This window comes from Mustela nigripes, chromosome 13 (genome assembly GCF_022355385.1).
Source record: "Mustela nigripes isolate SB6536 chromosome 13, MUSNIG.SB6536, whole genome shotgun sequence".
Lineage (NCBI taxonomy): Eukaryota > Metazoa > Chordata > Mammalia > Carnivora > Mustelidae > Mustela > Mustela nigripes.
This window is the reverse complement of record NC_081569.1, coordinates 35,986,194-36,007,974: the sequence shown is the minus strand read 5'-3', so window position 1 is coordinate 36,007,974 and position 21,781 is coordinate 35,986,194. Positions and strand designations below refer to the sequence as shown.

General features: G+C 36.6%; 1 protein-coding gene across 1 annotated transcript in view; it reads left to right on the top strand.

The window, feature by feature from the left end:
- The window catches only part of PRTG (protogenin), a 115,259-nt gene that overhangs the window by 57,871 nt on the left and 35,607 nt on the right, over nucleotides 1-21,781 (top strand). Inside the window, exons 5-11 of the mRNA XM_059372069.1 lie at nucleotides 1,430-1,567; nucleotides 1,821-1,979; nucleotides 2,597-2,756; nucleotides 3,513-3,760; nucleotides 5,934-6,098; nucleotides 9,159-9,464; nucleotides 10,406-10,594. Coding sequence (XP_059228052.1) covers nucleotides 1,430-1,567; nucleotides 1,821-1,979; nucleotides 2,597-2,756; nucleotides 3,513-3,760; nucleotides 5,934-6,098; nucleotides 9,159-9,464; nucleotides 10,406-10,594 — 1,365 coding nt within the window. The remainder of the gene's footprint in view (nucleotides 1-1,429; nucleotides 1,568-1,820; nucleotides 1,980-2,596; nucleotides 2,757-3,512; nucleotides 3,761-5,933; nucleotides 6,099-9,158; nucleotides 9,465-10,405; nucleotides 10,595-21,781) is intronic.

Genomic DNA, 21,781 nt, shown 5'->3' with positions numbered 1-21,781 from the left:
AATGGTCGCTTTTATCCTTATTGGGCACCTCTCCTTTCACAGGCCAGCTTGTTTTAAGTTACGTCAACATCTTTAAGAAAGAATGAATATTTGTTTTGTAAAAATATAAAATGTGAAAAGAGAAAAACAATTATCCATTTCCACCAAAACTATCCATTGTCAATAAAGATGTATTTCTAGTTTGGTATTTTTTTGCTTGTTGTTTTAAGAAAAATTATAATTTGTGTTTATAAAAATGATACATGGTTATTATAAAGATTATATAATATCTAATGTCTATATATTATATGTAATATATAAATATAGACATAATATATATAATGTAGGCATATTATATGTCTATAAAAGTATAGAAAGAAAAACCTTTACATTAAACAATGTAAAAATATACAGATAGAAGTTTAAAAATATCTCCACCTCCAATACCCAGAAATTATCATTGTTAACTTTAAGTGAACATAATTTCTATATTTTGCCATATGTGAATATAGTTAGAAGGGAAACTAGCCAAAGAGATGAAGATGCAGAAAAAAATATGTGTCTTATTAAAATGGAATTACATATGTATATATATACTAGTTTTTATTTTTAAATAATGTAAATTTACTTGAATATAGTGGAAGAAAATCTGGACTGAAGACATTGTTGAACTTCATAAGAATGTTTGTTTTTCACAAGTTTCCTAAAAGATCCTTGGAGATTAAAAAAATCTCTTTGGAAAAAAATCTCTTGGAGATTAAAAATTGTATTTTTAACACTATGTTTTAACATCAGGTAGTATCTGTTAGCTTTCTGGTATGAAAGATTAAAGACAAAAGCACTCCAACACTTCTTCTCCCCACTGTCACATAAATTCTTAACAAGATTAGTGAAAGGATTAAATGAATGTTTGAGCCTCAATTAAAAGTGAATGATACGGAAACAACTAAATGTCCGTCAACTGAAAAATGGATAAATAAAATGTGTTCTATCCATGTAATTAAAGTCTTTTCTGTTATTATTACTCAGTAAAAAATGAAATACTGGTACACATTGTAACACAGATGAATCTTGAAAACATTTGCTAAGTGAAAAGAAGCCAGTTACAAAAAAGACCATAAAATATATAGTCCCGTTCTTACGAAATGTCTAGAACAGGCAAATCTAGAGAGACGGAAAGATTAGTGGTTGCCAGGCTGGGGAGAGGAGATTGCTAATAGGTGTGGTGTTTCTTTATTTTTGGAGTTCTAAAATTGATTGTGGTAATAATTACTCAACTCTGAAAATACTAAAAAATCATTAAAATATCACCAAAATGGTGACTTATTATGTGAGTTATATCTCCCTAAAATTATTTCCTAAGTGAATAACTTAAGGATATTTTAACTTGTTTCACTTATTATATCTTATTTGTAATTTGTTCTCATGTTGTGCCTTTTCCTCCTCAAAGCTAAGGAGTCTAATTCCTTCTACACACCAACCATTATGGCAGGCCCACAGAACATAACAACGTCTCTCCATCAGACGGTTGTTTTGGAATGCGTGGCCACAGGAAATCCCAAACCAATCATTTCTTGGAGCCGCCTTGGTAAGTTTTCTCAGGGAAAGAAGTCTTTAAACTTTCTTCATTCTAAAGAAACTGATAAAATGTTTATTTTATTTGCAAAACACATGTTTGTCATTTAAGTAGCTTTTAACTTAATGGCATTTCAGTGTGTAGAGAAAAGGATTTTGTGTAGCAAATTTTATGCTTTTTTATGGTATGATTGGATAGTGATCTTTTGACATAATTTTAGATCTTATGTTACATTATTTTCACTGAAGTATTCTCTTGGAAATAGATCACAAGTCCATCGATGTCTTCAATACTCGGGTACTTGGAAACGGTAATCTCATGATATCTGATGTCAAGCTGCAACACGCTGGAGTATATGTTTGTCGGGCCACAACCCCAGGCACGCGCAACTTTACGGTTGCCATGGCAACCTTAACTGTCTTAGGTATGTTCTATTTCATTCTGCATTCAGGAGAATCTTGTATTTTAACATTTATTGTTTTATCTCATTCATTGCTTACTTATGCCTTTCTTGAGTTTTGTAGTGTTGATATGAAAGTTGATATGAAGTACTGTAATCCAACAATGAATTTTAGGAGAAAATTAAAGCCCTGGGTTAAAACATAATTATCATGCCTCCTGTTTGCCTGCATACCATTATGTTCCTTCTTATTTAAGCATCCCTTTTATGTCTTTGTTTACCCACCAGCAAATCCACATATCCATTTACCAATCTAAAATTTTATTCTGTTGGTTGTGGGTACTCACAAGTGGCTGTATATTATTGGGCTTAGTTAAGGTGGACTATAGTGGATATATTTTTAGCGTGTTGACACAGAGGTTCTCAATAGGAAAAACCTTGGGAGAGTGAACATCTAAATGAGCAATGCTGAGAAAAGGCATCTGGATAGATATATGTAGAGCATAGATAAGAGGCTCCGACTGTTAAATATTTTCAAGGATGGAACTTGAGTCATTTGCCAGACTCTTCCTTGACTGTTTGTATGATTCCTGTTTTGGGGACATGGAAATTTTTTCCTTTTCTTGTTTCTTTAAAAATAGCTCCACCTTCATTTGTTGAATGGCCAGAAAGTTTAACAAGGCCTCGAGCTGGCACTGCTCGATTTGTATGTCAAGCAGAAGGAATCCCCTCACCCAAAATGTCATGGTTGAAAAACGGGAGGAAGATACATTCAAATGGGAGAATTAAAATGTACAACAGGTAGGCTATGCTATTGTGCTACTCTTTTAGAGAACATATAATGGCTTTCATAATTGTTATGTGAACTGGTTGTAATACCAAATATCAAAATTATCTTGGTATTTTAAACTAATATAAAAGAGAAGTTAAGATTATAACATCAGCACGCCCTAGATTCTTCTGTGTTTTATATGGATCATGGAAGTGATAGATTATAATGAAATAAATGATGGACAGTCCCCTAGACTTGGGTACTCATCCTGATAAGCAAATAGCTAAGTTACTAGCAAGCATATTATGCCTTTGCAGTCTCAGTTCCTTCTTCCTTTATGGATAAAAAGAGAAACATTAAGCTCAAACTTAATGATTTTAAGAACTCCTTTTTATTAGTATAAATATGAATCTTCTTGTAACATTGCCAGATGTTTAACAAAACTTTAAAATTTTTGTTTATCTGAATTTATGTAATGTTGCAAAGTTACATAAATTAGATGCTATTACAAAGTAATATACTTTCTTATAAAAGCCAAATTTTAAAAAAGAGGTTAGTCACTCACCTAAAGCAAACAGCATTTGGCTATCACTATTTCTTAATTAAACTCAGAAAATAAGAGTAATTTTAAGCAACTCAGATTTTTCAGTAGGGTTGACTACACAGTTTTTTGTTCTTAGTATAAACTTTTGCCACTTAAAATGAGAGTGAATTTAACAATAGTTTATATATATTTTTACATCATTCTTAGCATTTTTCATAGAAGTATTTTTTTCTTTTTTCAGTAAATTGGTAATTAACCAGATTATTCCTGAAGACGATGCTATTTATCAGTGCATGGCTGAGAACAGCCAAGGATCTATTTTATCTAGAGCCAGACTGACCGTAGTAATGTCAGAAGACAGACCCAGCGCTCCATACAATGTGCATGCTGAAACCATGTCCAGTTCAGCGATCCTTTTGGCTTGGGAGAGGCCACTTTATAATTCAGACAAAGTCATTGCTTACTCTGTGCACTACATGAAAGCAGAAGGTAAGCAATTTGAGGAGTATTTATCTTCAACTGCTACTTCTTGTCAGTAATTTCAGTATGAGTGACATCTTACAGAATCCAGAAAAAATTTTTTTTCTGAATGTCAGTTCTATAGTATTTATCTCTTTTAGTAAAATAATCTATCACCCACATATCAGTTTTTGCTAAATGTTCTTATTATTGTATACCTGGTATATATATGTATAGTTTAAGATTTTTATGTTTAGAAATAAGTACTATCTCTGCCTGCTGAAAATGACAGTGGTGGAGTGATAAATTTCATTCCAGCCAAGATATAAATTCTTTAGCAATTAAAGTATGCAGTTACATAGGAACACTGGTGTAACTGGTTCAGAAAATAATATGGGAAAAAAAAAAGAAAAGAATATGGTAAATTATGGTCACTATAACATGTTATTTTTAAGGGGGGGAAGTACACATTATCAGATCTCCATAAGTTGATTTTATATGTTTTGAATGCTTCCTGAAACCATTTAGAACCTTAAATATTGAACAGGACTGTCTTTATTGATATGTCATTTCTTATATAAAACTAGAAAATCAGATCTGCCTTAAAATTTTTATTCAGAACTATTAATTCTATTTTTTGCCCTAGTATTTTCTTTTGGAAAAAAAAAAAATTGGAAAAGGAAAGCTACTTAGAAATCCTAGAGCTTTCTCTAGTGATCTCTCGTAGAAACCACAGAATTTACAAGTTTTAATTGTGCACACAGTCCAGATTTTATGCAGTAGACATTAAAACAAACCTCAGCACCCCAAAATGATGGTATGATAAAGTTGTTCATAGAAACAGGTGGTTTGTTGTTGTTTGTTTTTTGTACTTTGAAGTAGTATTTTGAAAAGGAATATTTTGAATTTAAATCAGGAGTTGTGTTAGCAAGAAGAATGAAAGTCTAACTGAGCCTGTTGGAGTATGTTAATTCCCTTCTTAGTGATTTAGGAAGGTAAAAGGAATGCTGGTTTTGGTGGAGACCACTCTTGTTCGCTATTATGGTTGTTTCATTAGAGCCTCCACATGTGGCTCAGTGGTCTATTCAAGGACAGAACAAGGCTTTTTAATTCGAACTCAAGGACCTTGTTTGGTAGGTCAGAAATCGTACTATGCAGTTCCTAATTAACGAGCCATTAGCCAGTCTGTTGTGAAATGGCTGTAATCTTGTCTAATTAAAATGCTATCAAGTTAATTCAGAAATGTGGGAAAACTTAATAGTGGAATTTGCCTTCTGTTTTGTTTATAAATCCAGTGTGGGGGAGAAGGGCCTTCGTCTTAGAGCATTTTGATGAAGTTGACGTGCATTTACCGTGAATTGTTCTCAAAGCACAGGAGCTGCCTTTGCACTTTACAGATTTGCGCCATAGGAATTAAATCCCACAAAGACAAATTCTTTTCTGTACCTTGCCATGCATATTTTATAAAGAATTGCTGAGAATTTTTTTTCCCCTCTTTGGGGGGGAAAAAAAGTTCGTTGTGGAACAAAGTGTTTTGAAGCACATTCCGTGCCTCCCAGTTCTTTTGCTTTCAGTATAAATAAAAAGAACAACTTGTGTCAGTCAAATTTAATAGAATCTCTAGGGCCAAAATGAGATCTTTTGCAGGACGACTTTTGGTTTGGTTTGTTTTTATAAAGCGTAGAGCCATTACATTCCCTACTGTCTCTGCATTTACGTATAAAAGAAAAAGGAAGGCATGAGTTAAATCAAGTAAAACTTAACACCTTTTGCAGGACAACTGTTGGTTTGGTTTGTAAAGTGCAGAGCCATTACATTCCCTACTGTCTCTCCATTTATATATAAAAGAAAAAAAAAGGCATGAGTTTAAGCAAGTAAAACTTAACACTGTTACAAACTACAGAGTTCTGCAACTTTAAGCTCGCTCTTCTGTGTTACTTCTGTACATTGTCTCTGCTATGGGTTTTGACTGGATTTTAAAACAAATACAGAAGAGATTAATTATTTTCAGTTTCATTTATTAGGGAAGAGTTCAAACTAATTTGTAGCAAGACATAGTTACTTTTAGAAATCACTTTTATTTTCTAAGGGTCAAAAAAGTTAGCAGAGATTGGATCAGAGAATCAGTGTTTCACAGTAAGGGAAATTGGTCACTTTATTGTTTGAATATTCCTAATTTTTAAACGCTGATACTTTAATCTAGGTTTAAATAATGAAGAGTATCAAGTAGTCATCGGAAATGACACAACTCATTATATTATTGATGACTTAGAACCTGCTAGCAATTATACTTTCTACATTGTGGCATATATGCCAATGGGAGCCAGCCAGATGTCTGACCATGTGACCCAGAATACTTTAGAGGATGGTAAGAAAACAGTCTGTGTCATTTAAGTATGAACATCAATATGTTTAATCCATTTCAATGAATAAATGTGTTTTAAATTAGAGAAAATATCTTCTTTTTGGTTAAAAAAAATAATAAAAACAGGTGTGGTTACCAGCAGGGTAGTTTGCCATTTCAAATTTGACCCTCATTTTTTGACAGTAATGTGATATAGGTAAAGAGTTTTTATAACTGATAATCTGTAACATAAATTTTAATAAAATTCTTGTATTATTGTTTTTCTTCAAGTTTCTTAGTTTAAATTGTAAGGATGACCTTTTAAAAAATATTTTTTTGACATTGCAGATTTTTTTTAAGCAAGTGGAACAAAATGTAAAATTTTCTAAGCATGAGTAAATATGAGTGAATATATATAATGAAGAGAGGTCAGAGGTCTTAGACTTCTGAAACTGGGAGTTTTTGAAATTTAGTAAACTGTTGATTAAAAAATATTCTTAAAAAATCAGCAGTCTATTTTTAGGTATAATATATCTATTCTGCTTAAGGAGGAAAGTAATACAGTTCAGTAACAGACTCTGGGTTGGAAGTTGAGTGCTTTTGAGAAGCAGGCCTCCATATATTCTTATAATGGTAGGAGATCCCATTCCTTAGGAAAGTCCTGAGACTGATTCTCCGCCTGATTCTCTCTCTCCAGGAGCTCTCCAGAAGGCCCATTTTTATACCCTTCACTGGGAAAAGGGAATGATTTAACATACGCTTAATTATACTGCTTTCCTCTACAGGTATTTTCCATCCTCACAGAGTGGTCCACTTTTAGTTTTGAAAATATTTTTTTAAGATTTTTTAAAAAAATTAGAACGAGAGAGAGAGAGCACGAGTGGAGGGGGGGCAGAGGGAGAGAGAGAAGCAGACTCCTTGCTCAGTGAGGAGTCAGGGGGTTTGATCCCAGGACCTTGGGATCATGACCTGAACCGAATGCAGACACTTAACCGACTGAGCCACCCAGGTGGCCTTCAAAACATTTTTGGGTAGATAATTTTCATATCACTTTCTTTGTTCATTTGGTCCCAGATCTCTTACTAATATCTCTATTATGCCCCTTACTTAGATGCTTTTAAATTCAGAGTTTGATGAAATGAAAAAAAATTACTAATCTGGATGCTCAGCTCCAAATTCAGTTTTCATTAAAGAGTCTGTTCTGTTTTAGGGGTGCCTGGGTGGCTCAGTAGTTAAGTGTCTGCTGTTGGCTCAGATCATCATCCCAGAGTCCTGGGATCGAGTCCCACATGGGGCTCCCTGCTCAGCAGGAAGCCAGCTTCTCTCTCTCCCTTTGCCATTCTCCCTGCTTGTGTGCGTGCTCTCTCTCTCTCTCTCTCAAATAAATAAATAAAATCTTAAAGAAAAAAAAGTTTGTTCCATTTTAGAGTGAATCACAGTCTCTATGACCTCTCGAGTTCTCATCACATTTAACTTCTGACATGTGTATCTAAGGTGAAACACGGGCTGGGGAGGTGTGCTCTTTTGGGGCTTCTGGGGGTTTCTTGGTATATGAGGTGTATTCCTCCCTATATCCTTGAAGAAGAGGAGTCTGACCATGGCAAGCCACTTGTTAAAGCCTGCCAATTCCAGTTAAGTTATAAACTCAAGATTTTTTTCTTTTAAACCTTTTCTTACTTTGTAACTGTTTTACTTATTGAAGTTTCATTGTCTTTTCTGAATAACACAGACTTCTAACCCTGCTTTTCCCGTTTCTGCACCAGTTTCTCCTCAGTTCCTAACCCCATACTTCTCAGATGAAGGTGTGTGGGTGTCTCAGGAGCATAGCAGCCTGCAGTAAATACAAGTAACAGTTCTCTCCATTATGTCGTGTAATCCCTACATAACGCGGGATAGAAGAACTTTGGTTATAGAAGACATAGTAAAGTACAGGGAGTAAGAATGTGGGCTTTTTCAATCTAACTATGCTCCTTCACCAACAACCTGTATGACCTTGGGCAAGTGAATTGACCTCTTTGTACCTCAGTTTCCTGAACTATAGAGTAGAAATGATCATGGTACTGCCTTTGGTTTTTGTGAGAATTCATGAGTTCATACACATCAAGGACTGAGAAAGGCTTAATAAACAGACTTTCCCTTTTCTACCTATTAATTCATTCGCACATGAGTTCATACACATCAACGACTCAGGAATGCTTAATAAATTGATTTTCTCTTTTCCACCTGTTAGTTCATTCACGCAACAAATATTCATTGAGTACCTGCTATCTGTTATTCATTATTTAGTAGTTGAACAAAAGAGACAAAAACTGTCCCTGATTTGATGGACTTTACTTTCTAGTGGGAGAGGGGGCAGAGGAACAATAAACAAGATAAACAGTCCATTACGTATTTATGTCCTATGTGGGATATTGATAATTATCTAGGAGCAGGAGAAAAAAGCAGGGAAAGGGAGTATGAAATGTGGGGAGGATTTGAGACTTGAGACAGGGTCACCCAAGAAGGGCTTACTAAGTAGATGACATTTGAATGAAAACCTGAAGGAAGTGAAGGTAGCGAGGCAGATGACTGGGGGAGGTGCCGGCTCAGCAGAGGAAATGGACATTGCTAACGGCTGGAGAGCAGTAGGAGATTAGGGCACAGAATTCATGAGGAGCCAACCCTGTAAGTACATAGGGCTTTGTTTGAAGCCACGGGAGGACTGGAGCTTTTACTTTTTTTTTTTTTTTTTTTGGGAAAGATTTTATTTTTTTATTTATTTATCACAGAGAAAGCAATGGGGAGCAGTAGGCAGAGGGAGAGGGAGAAACAGGTTCCCTGCCCAGCAGGGAGCCCTATGCCAGGCTTTTACTTTCAGTGACACTTTGCTTTCTTTGGTTCTCTATGCTTGATCCTTCCTAATTATTTTTCCTTCATTTTTTCTGGTTTGTGATCTCCTCACCTGAAAACCTCTGCTAAGGCTGATAGTATCTCCCCTTTATTATGTTGTGTGATGCTCTTAAGAGAATTCAGTAAATACTGGTGTGCTGATTGACAGTTTTGACTCTAAATATTCATAAGCATCCTGTTTTGTTGCATGACTAGTTCCGCTGAGGCCTCCTGAAATCAGTTTGACGAGTCGAAGTCCCACTGATATCCTCATCTCCTGGCTGCCGATTCCGGCCAAGTACCGACGGGGTCAGGTAGTCCTCTACCGCCTGTCCTTCCGCCTGAGTACTGAGAATTCCATCCAAGTTCTGGAGCTCCCGGGGACCACACACGAGTACCTTTTGGAGGGCCTGAAACCGGACAGTGTCTACCTGGTGCGGATTACTGCTGCCACCAGGGTGGGGCTGGGAGAGTCGTCTGTGTGGACCTCACATAGGACACCCAAAGCTACAAGTGTGAAAGGTAAATCCCAAAATGCTATTGAGGAAGAGTACTTTTACTTTTTTGAAACTTCTGTGAAATCAAAGTTATGTTTAAATGGTATTTTATGAAAGAAAATATTCCGTAGATCATGGACTTCAGTGAAAGTAACTTTCAACTTTTTGTTGCATAGTCCCTTTTGACATAGAGATCAATAGTGTGTAAAACCTTTGGTTACGCTGTCAGTGAGCTCAGCAAATTCTTCATAGGTGGCTGAGTCCAGATCAAACTGAATTACCAAAAGTTGTATATTAATAGAGACCTAATTAATATTATTACCATATATTTTTTTAAATCATCCATTTATTTATTTATTTATTTATTTATTTATTTAATGATTTTATTTATTTGAGAGAGAGAGAGAGAGCAAGCATGAGAGGAGAGAGGTCAGCAGGAGAAGCAGACTCCCTGCTGAGAAGGGAGTCTGATGTGGGACTTGATCCCAAGACTCCAGGATCATGACCTGAGCCGAAGGCATTCGCTTAACCAACTGAGCCACCCAGGTGCCCCTAAATCATCCATTTAATAGAAAGACCATAGACTAGGAAGTCCTAGACCCTCTTCTTTTAATAATGTGAAATGTAACATGACTGGGGTTTTTGTTGTTCATTGATTAATAATAATGCCTGTTCTACACAGAGGATTAATGAATGGTCAAAATTAGGAAGTCCTCATTGTCTCTTTAAAAAAAAAATTCAAGTATAGATGGTATTGTGTTCCTATTTATATACCTTAGGGGTTTTTTAAAGGTAGTATTTTATATTTTTAATTCTGTCTCAAAGTTTAATATCATTGTGGAATTTTGAAAATTAAAGTATGATTGCTTGGAATCGCACTTTTTTTGCAGCTGTTCATTTAAAACTGGGTGTATTTGTATGAGTTGTAGATTTTTTAATGCATACATTTCCGGTGGATTTTTCTAGCCCCTAAGTCTCCAGAGTTACATTTGGAGCCTCTGAACTGCACCGCCATTTCTGTGAAGTGGCAGCAAGATGCGGAGGACACAGCAACCATTCAGGGCTACAAGCTGTACTACAAAGAAGAAGGGCAGCAGGAAAATGGACCCATATTCTTAGATACCAGTGACCTTCTCTACACTCTCAGTGGTTTAGGTGAGTGAGCCCATCCTGGGCTTTCGTTTTTTTTTCTTCCTCTCTGAACAGCTGGGAAAGAGTTTTTGGATATAAGGCAGAAGAACTGACTTACTGGTAAAAAGGGAATTGCCCTTATCAAATCACTGTGTATGTCCTACTGCTGGAGTCCAGGCTGGCCTTTGACTCACCATCATGAGCAAACTTTCCAGTGGTCAGATAACCATGTTATCTTTCCCCTACTTCTGGGCATCCACTTTTCTTTCTGCAGTTCACTTCTGGTAGAATGAGAACTGATCAAATATGGTGAGTATATGGTGTACATAAAATAGTAGTATCACAAAAAGAGCAGAAAGTAGGCAACGATTAACTTAGAAATTGCCTGAGAGTGCTAATATATAAATTATATATATATAAAATACATATTTAAATTATGTATAAAATAATGCTCTTACAAATGACCCATGCCGCTGTACATATTTATTTTTATAGCTGTGACACAGAAACACTAGAGAAAACACATTCAGCCTTGTGTTTGGGTTTATCACAATTGTGAAAGACACCATTTTATTCTCTATTCGTCTTATCATTGCTGAGTGAAGAATTTCATCATGTGACCATGTTTAATGGAAAGTAAGGAAACTTATGTCTACAATAAGTACCTGGGTATAAACAGATAGATACTTAAGGTTTAAATGCATACTCTGTTAGTTCTTAGTTATTTGTTAAAGCAGCAACTTTACTTAGGATTCCCAACTAAATTGCTGCTGAATTGTTACAGCACCTTCTGCACCTAGTGGAATCTTACAGTGCTCTCCGGCTTTCCCCCTCGCAGACTACCCTTTGGAGTGCAGAAAGGGAAGAGGTGGGAGGACCCCACTAGGGAGAGCTCCATTTGCTTCTTTCAGGCCTGTGAAAACAGCAGGAGTCCTGAGACCCTGCCGGTGAAAAGCAGCGGTGGGAGTCTGTTTTTAGAGGCAGGGACATGCAACCCCATCCTCCAGTTCTTTACTGTAGTTTTCCAGATGGCATTTTGCTTCTAATCTTATTGTCTTGGATGTTAATTTAATCTGCATTTGCCTAAATAAATTTCACTATTGATCCCTGTCACACAGTTTTATAAATGATGAGGAGAAGTTACATATGTTCCAGGCTGACCTTCCTTAAAACCAAGGACTCAGAGGTGATGTTAGCCCAGCCTGTCACCAGAGTCAGGAGCACATATTCCTAGCTGAGGTTTCTCAGTATGCTCTTACTTTCTATGTTCATATCCTTTATTCAAAAGAGTTGCACTAAGTTATCAAGTAAGAAACAGGATTTGGAAAAAAAAAAAAAAGAAACAGGATTTGGGACAATAGAAAAATCATACATCAAACTCAGTATTTCCAATTCCTTCACTGTTAAGGAAAAAAAAATAAGTAGAAGATACAAAAAGTAAGTTCATGGAGCAATCTTCTTGAACACACATAGGTAGCTTGTTTTAAACAAATGAATAATGTATTGGGAAGAACAGAGTAATGCTCTGCTTGTGAAAAGTTTGTAGAAACATCTTATTAAAACTTTGTCAAGGGGCGCCTGTGTCGCTCAGTGGGTTAAAGCCTCTGCCTTTGGCTCAGGTCATGATCGGACCCTAGGATCCCGAGCCTTGCATCAGGTTCTCTGCTCAGTGGGGAGCCTACTCTCTGCCTACTTGTGCTCTTTGTCAAATAAATCTTTAGAAAAAACACCAAACACTTTGTCAATTAAAACAATGTTTTGGGGTGTGCCTGGGTGGCTCAGTCGATTGGGCATCTGCCTTTGGCCTGGGTAATGATCCCACAGTCCTGGGATGGAGTCCAACATAGGGCTCCTTACTCAGCGGGGAGCCTTCTTCTCCCTCTTCCTCTGCTGCTGCCCCTGCTGTGCTCTCTCCTTCTTTCTGTCAAATAAATAAATGGAATCTTAAAAACAAAACAGTGCTTTAAAATTTAAACATTTTCTATAGGTGCATATAAATATAGAGAAGACCCATTGATCTTTGTTGAAATTTTTTATAATCTCTAGCTAATAGCTTTTAGTACTACGGACTTTACTTTCCTCCTGTGTTTTAAAAATAAATCACATCTGTTATAGCCTGTGTTTTTATGTTATAAAATCCATTGTGTATCCATGTGTTTTGGGTAACCCAGCTTAAAATCACTGTGTAATGCATACACTGGGAAATTATTTTGTTATAGTCAGTATGCCTCTCTGTTAAAATAACTCCATGTTTCCTGACTGTGGAATTAGACTGAGCAGTTGGGGTAATTGCAGTGCAGGGTAACAGGGGACTCCATCTCAGCCTTGGGACTTTCTTTGGATAGTGGATTCCACACCTCTGGAGGTCCCAAGCCAGGGCTGCAATGGGTTGACCAGCAGAGATGCAGTTGTATAGATCTAAGTATTATATGGCTGTTGACTAGCTCACCTTTAAAATGCTTTTTAATCTTGAGAGCTGTAGGGTCTGTAGAGTCTTCTTTTTTGGAAAGACACTGTTGAGGCCTAGCCAAGCTTACACTAAGTTGAATGTGTGTAACCCACTGAGCAGGCAAGTGTTAAGAGCTCTCACTCCTTCCCTTCTTACTTTCAGCTATTGGGAGGGCAGTATGTTCTGTTAACTGGACAACTGACCATCTGTGACCATTTTTAGCAAGAGCATCTGGCGGTAGCTGCCTGTTTAACAGAGAGTGATGTGTGCAGAGGGCAGTAGGTTAAGGGAACCCTATCTGTGTCTTGCATGGTGAATACTTTCTTTCACAGAGCTTTTGTACATTAAAGATGCTCTAACTAGAACTAGATTCACTAAGTAGGCTTGGAAATGTAATTTAAATGCTTCTCTTTGCTAATTCAGTGTCAATTTGAGTAGCAAACTGATGTCTCAAAATTTCATTTTCATACTAATCCCTTCTCTGATGCCCTAATACACTTCCTTTTGTTACTTCTGCTAATTAAGTTTTCAACTAAAAAGTATGTTATTGGGACACATTGTCCTTGGTAACATACAGTTCTTTGTTTCCAAAAAAAAAGAAATGAATTTGTGTATTTCAATTCATTTAACAAGAATTAACAAATTATTTTTCTAAATAAGACGTTGTGGTACTAAATGAACAGATTTAACAGATGTGACCTCTGCTCAAAACAAGAAAAATTAAAACAAAAGACACTAACTTGATTTACTTTCTTCCCGAAGTTCTGATTGTACTTAGTAATTAAAGTTGTTTGACAGCATTTTACACTAAACCCTCAATGCTCAGTTCAGAGATGTAGAATGTTTTGTTTTTAAAATGGCTGAAAAGATTATTTTGTCCTTATTAGTGTAATAGAAATAATGGTAGAGCAGTAGAGGTATTTTGATGTTGCTGGTTGTTCTAGTTTAATGATTTTTAAATACACAGTTTGCTTTTAATTAGAAATGGTTTGGTGGTTGGGAAAAAAGCATTTGGCTTGTGATTAAATGTTTATGTGATTTGTTCTAAATTGTGGTTTTTTTGAGGTTTTCTTTAAGATTTGCATCTTTGTTGTGATGATTTTCATTCAGTTTTTCCTCCCTTTAACACTTCTCATGTTTACCTTTTTAAGTGGAATTTTAAAACATTCATTAAGCTTATCACACAATAAATAGAAGCAAAATTAATAGCATACTTGTATTCCCTAATAACAGATTGAAATAATTTGGGGTTTTTTAAAAAAGATTTTTATTTATCTATTTATTTGACAGAAATCACAAGTAGTCAGAGAGAGAGGAGGAAGCAGGCTCCCTGTTGAGCAGAGAGCCTGACATGGGGCTCGATCCCAGGACCCTGGGATCATGACCTGAGCCGAAGGCAGAGGCTTTAACCCATTGAGCCACCCAGGTGCCCCAATAATTTGGTTTTTTTGTCTGTTTATTTCAGAAATTGGCTTCAAATTCTGAAGTTAGTTTCTAATTGCAAAGAGAACTATTTTCATAAGCTGTCAGAAACCTCTTAATTTTTCAGTATTTATATAAAAAGGGGAAAGGGGAGATTATTTAGATGGTCCTGTTGTTAGTTTAGCGTTTGGGACACTGATAATCTTTAGCTTCTATTTTGCCAAAGAATGTGTACTATTAACACTTCACAGCAAGCTTGATTAGTGACCATGAGATTCAGTAGCAATTACAAAGATCCAAAATATTTAAAGTCAGTAATGTTCCTGGATTCCTTGTACACCTTCAAAACTTACCGATCTTTTTTTGAGAAATCCAAAATGGAATTCCCCTAACTGGGGGGAATAGGAGGCCAAAAAAAACCCCAAAAACAAAAACAAAAAAACCAATTCCTGAGTGACAAGTAGTTTTAGAGTCCCTTAGCCAGTTTGTATGGAAACATGGTAAAATTAAGTCGGATTTCTGGGTGTTATCCTTTACCATAACCAGAATAGGATTCGGTTGATCTGAGGAAAGAAAATCAAGAGGTACTACTGGTGAGCCAAACTCATGTAGCTGGAGGAAGTTGTAATCTTTCCTTTAGTCAAGAGAGGACAAGATTTTGTGGCATAAAAGAGACTGCTTTTATCAGAGAGGGTTCATTGTGAACCTCACTATAATAGTGATTTTGTTTTGAAAAGAACTAGAATCACTCAGTTTACGAAATATGGAAGTCACGTTTTAAGGCAGGCCAAAGTCTTTTCAGAGACTCTGTTCCCTCTTTCCTCTCACACAAGGAAGCCTTAGAGAACATTCAGAAAAATCTTTGGCAACATGCTACAGGTGAAAATCCTTGTATTGTGGCTGTTTTTCAATTTTCTTACTGCACCCCTTAAGATAGAGTAAAAAACTACACCATATTTTATAAACAAATCTTCCCAATTGTGTATAGTTTCCAGTATATCTTAGCATACTGACTTTTAGCCTAAAAATTCCTTTCAAATAATTTGGTGGCTTGATTTCAACTACTATCTCAAATATCACTATAGATGCCAGGATTCTAAAGTAACATATAATCAACGTAGGCATCATGAAGCACTCTGCCCAGATTAGTGTTGACTTCACAAAGTAGCATTGGTTTCTGTGAGATCAGTTTGCATTTGTTTGTTAACAGATCATTTTTAGGGATTGGTGTAGAAATTCCTGGACATTATTGCTGTCATTTACCACAGGCAAGATCACTGGGGACATACCTCACATTTTTTGCCTCTCTTCAGTTCTTCCTATGCTTTATAACTGTTAAATTCCACTTTTAGTAGAAATAGTTCCTCTGAACAGTGTCTGATTGCACTCTCCCTTTCCTTCCTTTAAAAGAATTACAAAATAAATTCATTTAACTCACGTGAATAATTTTGGAAACCACTTACTCTGTAGACCAGAAAACTGACTGACAATGTGGGAGTACAAATTATAACAAAGGAAACATTGTAAAAATACTGTATTTTACTTATTTCTCTATTACTTATATTTTAAGTTACCCTTTCTTGTGTTTAATCTATTATCTAGCCAAAATGTGTTGAAAATTCAATGCAGATTTTAAGAAATATTCAACTATTTTTTCTTAATTTACTAGGAGATCAAAAACTTTTAAATATTTCTACAGTATCTGAACATAGCACATATAAGAGCTATTTAGCTCAAACTTTAGAATCTTAATACTTGAAAAATTTAAAAACCAGTACCTCAAAAGAATGTACCTCAAAAGTACCTCAAAAAGATGCTCAAAAGAAACAGAGCATCCATTTCTTTAAAAATCCTGTTACTAAAAAAAAAAAAAAAATACTGTTATATTATGACAGTAACAAAGGAAGGGACAGATTTTCATTTGACAGTTTGCAGCTACCTCCATTTAAAGACAAAATATTTATAGACTTGTGAAACTGTATGAACTATACAAAGCTTACGGTGCTGTCATCTGGTGATCTTTCCTTAAATTCTCTCTCTTGAATGAAAGGTTATCTGCCATTCTAAAATATTTCTGATACTCCTTGGACGAAATTGGAGATATGTCTCTTTCCATTTGGAAAAATCTTCCCCAGCTTTTAAGTTTCAACCCTCTGGGAATCGTCTTGTGATCTCAGATGGTGTCAGTCATTCCCATGGTACATCATTTATAATGCCCTATTATAGGAGGCACTTGGCACCGATAGCTAAAAGAAAAATAGCTGTGAAGTAAATTTCATGTCTGTTGCCTGACATTAGCTCTGTAACTTATTAGCAAATTAAATCCTGGTTATTTGCCTAATCTTTTTAGGTAGTGATAATAATAATAGTAATAGCTATTTTAAAATATTAGGAAGTTTAAATGAAATAATGTATATAAAAGTTAACATGGTTCCTAGAAAACTGCACTGTAAGTCCTCAACAAATGTTAGCTGTTGTAATTGTTTTTAAAATTGTTCTCCTTCTAGGATGGAGTCTGGAAATCTATATTTAAAATTTTTTTTCATGTGATTTACTGTGATCAGTAGATTTGGAAACCAGTGCTCCTTGAACTTTAGTATCTACACCCAGGGTCTTGTTAAAAATGAAGATACTAATTTAATAGGTTTGAGTGGGGCCTAATAATCTTTGCATTCCTACCCACTTGGAGAAGCAACATCTATACCAGGGGTAGGCAGACTTTTTCTGCAGTGGAATGGATAGTAAATATTTTAAGCTTTGTGGGTGTTATAGACTGAATATTCATGTCCTCATGAAAGTCATATGTTGAGGCCCTAATCCCTAATGTGACTGGATATGGAAAGATGGCTTTGGAGTACGGGATAACTGTTAAGTGAGGTCATAAGGGTGGGGCCCTAATGTGATAGACAGGTGCCCTTATAGGAAGAGGAGGAGACAACAGAGCTCTCTCTACCATGTGTGCAGGATCTCAGTGAGAAGCTGGTTGTCCACAAGTCAGGAAGAGAGCTCTCCTCAGAAACTGAACACTTCCACGACCTGATCTTGGACTTCCCAGTCTCCAGAAGCAAGAAATTAACTTCTGTGGCTTAAGCCATCCGGTCTATGGTATTTTTGCTATGGCAGCCCCAGCAGACTTATACAGTGGGCTGTAAGAGATACCACAAGTGTTCCGTCCTGCCACTGTAACACAAAGGCAGCCAGAGGAAAATGCATGGATGTGGTTATGTTCCAATAAAACTTTATCTGTGGACACTGAAATTTGAGTTTCATATATTTTTGACATGTCACAAAATACTATTATTTAAAATTATTTTCTGATCACTTCAAAATGTAAAAACTGTTTTTAGCTAGCAGGCTGACCCAGAGGCAGGGGACCATATTACTATATGTTGGCAATTCCAGGTGTAGACTCTAGTTATAGTCTTTGTTTTGAAGTCTATTTTGGGGGCGCCTTGGTGGCTCAGTTGGTTAAGCATCTCCCGTTGATGCGGGTCATGATCCCATGGTCTTGGGGTTGGGCTCCCTGCTCAGTGGGGGCCTGCTTCTCCCTCTCCCTCTGCAGCTCCCCCTTGTGCGTGTGTGCTCTCTGTCAATAAATACAGTCTCTAAAAGAAATAAAGTCTATTTTGTCTGATATAAGTATTGCTACTCCAGCTTTCTTTTGACTTCCATTTGCATCGTAGGTGTTTCTCTACCCCCTCACTTTCAGTCTGCAGGTATCTTTAGGTAGTGTTTTTTGTCTTTTGCCAGGTGTAGACTCTAGTGTTGTTGCTCTTGAAAATGTGGTCCCAGGAACAGCAGCAAAATCTAGAAGTTTTGGGTTTCCCTTGTCCCCTCTCCTGCCAGAGCTTCTGAATCAGAATCTCTGTTTTAACAGGATTATTTCGTGATTGTATGTACACTGAAGCTTGGGAAACACTAGTCTGGATGACTTGGTATATATTTTTCTAAATAGTGAATATTCTTTATAAAGTTAATAGATTTTTAGGGTTAGTTTGTTGCTTTTGTTGGAAATCTTTCAGAATTTGTTTTTGTGCTTTCTGAGCTCCTATATAGCTGACTCTCCTGATTGTCAGGCCAATTATAGTTTTTAATTATTGTAGCCTTCCCCTAAGTCTACTTTCACTGCACTTTTTATTGCATACTTTGTTTCAAGTCTATCTCCCCATACTCCTCAGCTTTCACAGGGAAAGAAACATGGCCTTTCATGGGTATCATCCTTTAATCGATGCATTTTTTTTCCCCCAGACATCCAGGAAGTGGATGAATCCCAGGCTCTCAGGTATAATCTTCCAGTTGAGGCCCTTCCTCCCTGTGTTTTGTCTGTCACTCAGTGCTCATTGACAAAGTCCTTCTTTCATTCTTAGATACTTACAGAGCTTACTGTATGGCAGTCCCTAGTTTAGGGACTGCCATATATATTTAATGTAAACATGGTTATAGCATTTGTGTCTAGGAGGAAGACCAACAAATAAGCAACTAAAATACCAGGCGACGAACTCTTTGACAACATTCTGCAGGTGCTTCTGACCTATTTCAGGGCTGGAATGGGGGTGGGCTTCCAGGAAGAAGTAACATTTAGGTTGAGATTTAAGGGTGGGTAGGATTAGTCAGGCAAAGAGGCAGGGGCAAGTACAGGTTAGGTGGGACCTAAGAAAATAATGTGTAATAACATAAAAATAATGTAAAAGTATATTAAATAATGTAAAAGTATATTATCGATATGGGGCCTTGGACTTACCCTGCAGGTAGAGGCTCCATTAAAAGTGAAGGGTTCTGAAAATTAAAAAGTTCTCACAACTTTGTGGTAAATCTGCTTTGAGAAGAGGGTGTAGCAGAAGCCAGGAGATACTCAGGGACTGGTGAAATTCACGTGGGACGTCCAGGAGGTGTGGAGACCAGGCTCTGGAGTAGATGAAGCGTTGCTGTCTGACAACAGTGTGCGGCAGGCACCTGGGAGACTGCCTGAGGGAATTTGGGCTTTTATCTTAAGGGCAGCATGAAACTGAATCATTTTAAGCAAGCTAGTGACCCAATTAGATTTGTTTAGAAGTATCTTTCTGTTGTAGCGTGTAAAATATAATGTGGAGAAGTAAGACACGTAGCAGCTCAGAACTGCCTACTGCCTGAAAGAGGTTTTTGTGAGTTTTCTTTTTCACTTTCTTTCTGATTCAGAGATAAGCCTATATTCCATGTTTGCTATGGTCCTGTTGCACGTGGCAATTTTTGTGCACACAAATAAAGATTTCTTCAGAGAACAGCATATTCTGCTGCTTTTAATCAATTTATACTTGACTTTTGGGAACTACAGTCACTGTGTAACATATCTATATATACATATACGCCTCCACCAAAACAGTAAATTTGGAAATTTCTTTGTGCTGACCCTCTTCAGAAATCAAAGTGTTAAGGTAATATTGTTCCCATATCTAAAAATACAAACCCTACTGTTTTATAAAGGGAAAGATTGTTGGATCTTTGGTTTATGGTTGTCTTAAAGTCAGCTCCATAACTGTGTTAAAGTGTTTTAATTCTTCCTCCCTTTTCTTGAGTCAGCTCTCAAGACGCATGTAGTCACAAATCTAATGGTGTATTCTGTGCCCCCTGAGAATGCCTAATTACTCTTGATTTGGTACATTTCGTTTTAGGCAACTGTGATTGCCAAGTTAATTAAATTTCATGTTTTTAAATGAACAAGGAAGTAAAGGAAATATAGCTATGGATTCCATAAACATAAACCTGTAATATAAATTGTTCTTCGAAGCCACAGCGTAAATCCAGGAGCATTTATAAGTCACTCAAAAGAAGAATATTTTGAACTCACTCAGCTGCTACCATTGAGCTTGAGGATAGGCTTTTAGAGCTACAATACTGTTTACAAAGCCCTGGTTAATACTGTGTGAATACAGTGAGTACAGTGTCTTATGGAACTCAATAGATTTCAGATAAAGAGACTTCTATGCTTTCTTGGTGGTTCTTTTGCGCCCCTCCTAGAAGGCTTGTGACACAGAAGCTCAGTGGCCTTGCAAATCAGGAGATGAACTCAAGTTAAAAGTTACTGATAATGGGCTGCAGTTACCATTAAACTAATATAAATTAATTACCAGTAAATCAGTCACAAAATTGAAATCATCCTCACAACATACAGCTTTGGCTTGTGTGATTGATTTCTTCTGCTAACACCTTCTGAAGACCTTGCCTAGAAGATAGTGCTAAATAAAAAATGCAAAATTTCTAATTTTAGGATTACACAATATATATTTTTCTTAGAACTTAATGTAAATCTACTTGGTTTAATAACATGAGATTGCTATCTATACCAATGTTATTGCCATTTCTTGTTTCATAAAATTTTCATATTAAAGTTTACCTAGCCTAATTATGGATGTTAAGTTTATTTTCTATTATTGTTAAAATTTAAAAATTAGTATATATTGATTGAAAGCACATACTGTGTCCCAGGTTCTGTATTGGGGACAAGGAATATGGACATGAGATGGCATGTCCGCTTCCTGAGTATTTAAGCTCAGCATGAAGGACCTATTAGTCCCCATAGGAGAATGTCCTAATAGACAATATTGAGATAGAACACAAAGGATAAATGACTTATTTATGACTCACACATGACTGCATGTGTGAGAACGGTTTACCTAGGAGAGAATGGAGGAAAGTCACTCTAATAATAGGAAGTTATAAGGTACAAAATAGAAGATCGAAGAGGTGGCCTGAGTGGTATATAATGGGTCACATGCGTAGGAGTTTAGAAGTTGTAGGAGTTTGAAGCTGTAGAGTTAAATAGAGCCATGTCTTAAAAGCCCTGTGGACGTTAATAATTGATTTGGTGTTTGTCCTGCAATACAGTAATGAGGGGCCATCAAAAGTTTTTTTTTTTTTTTTTTAAAGATTTTATTTCTTTATTTGACAGAGAGAGAGATCACAAGTAGGCAGAGAGGCAGGCAGAGAGAGAGGGGGAAGCAGGCTCCCTGCTGAGCAGAAAGCCCGATGCAGGGCTCAATCCCAGGACCCTGAGATCATGACCTGAGCCGAAGGCAGAGGCTTTACCCACTGAGCCACCCAGGCGCCCCAAAAGTTTTTAACTGAGAGTATAACATGGTTTGTTTTAGAAAGATAAAGTAATGACAAGGTCTAGGATAGGTTTAGAAAATGCATTGAGTATGGGCCAGGGAGGGAGTTACTGAAGACAGGAAATCAAGATGATGGGTGTTGAAGTAATCTAAGAGGATGAGGGTGTGAGCTAAGATGGTAATTTATTGGAGAGAAGGAAGATACAAAGTTGTTTGGGACTCACAACAGTCATGGGGCGCTTGGGTGCTTCAGTC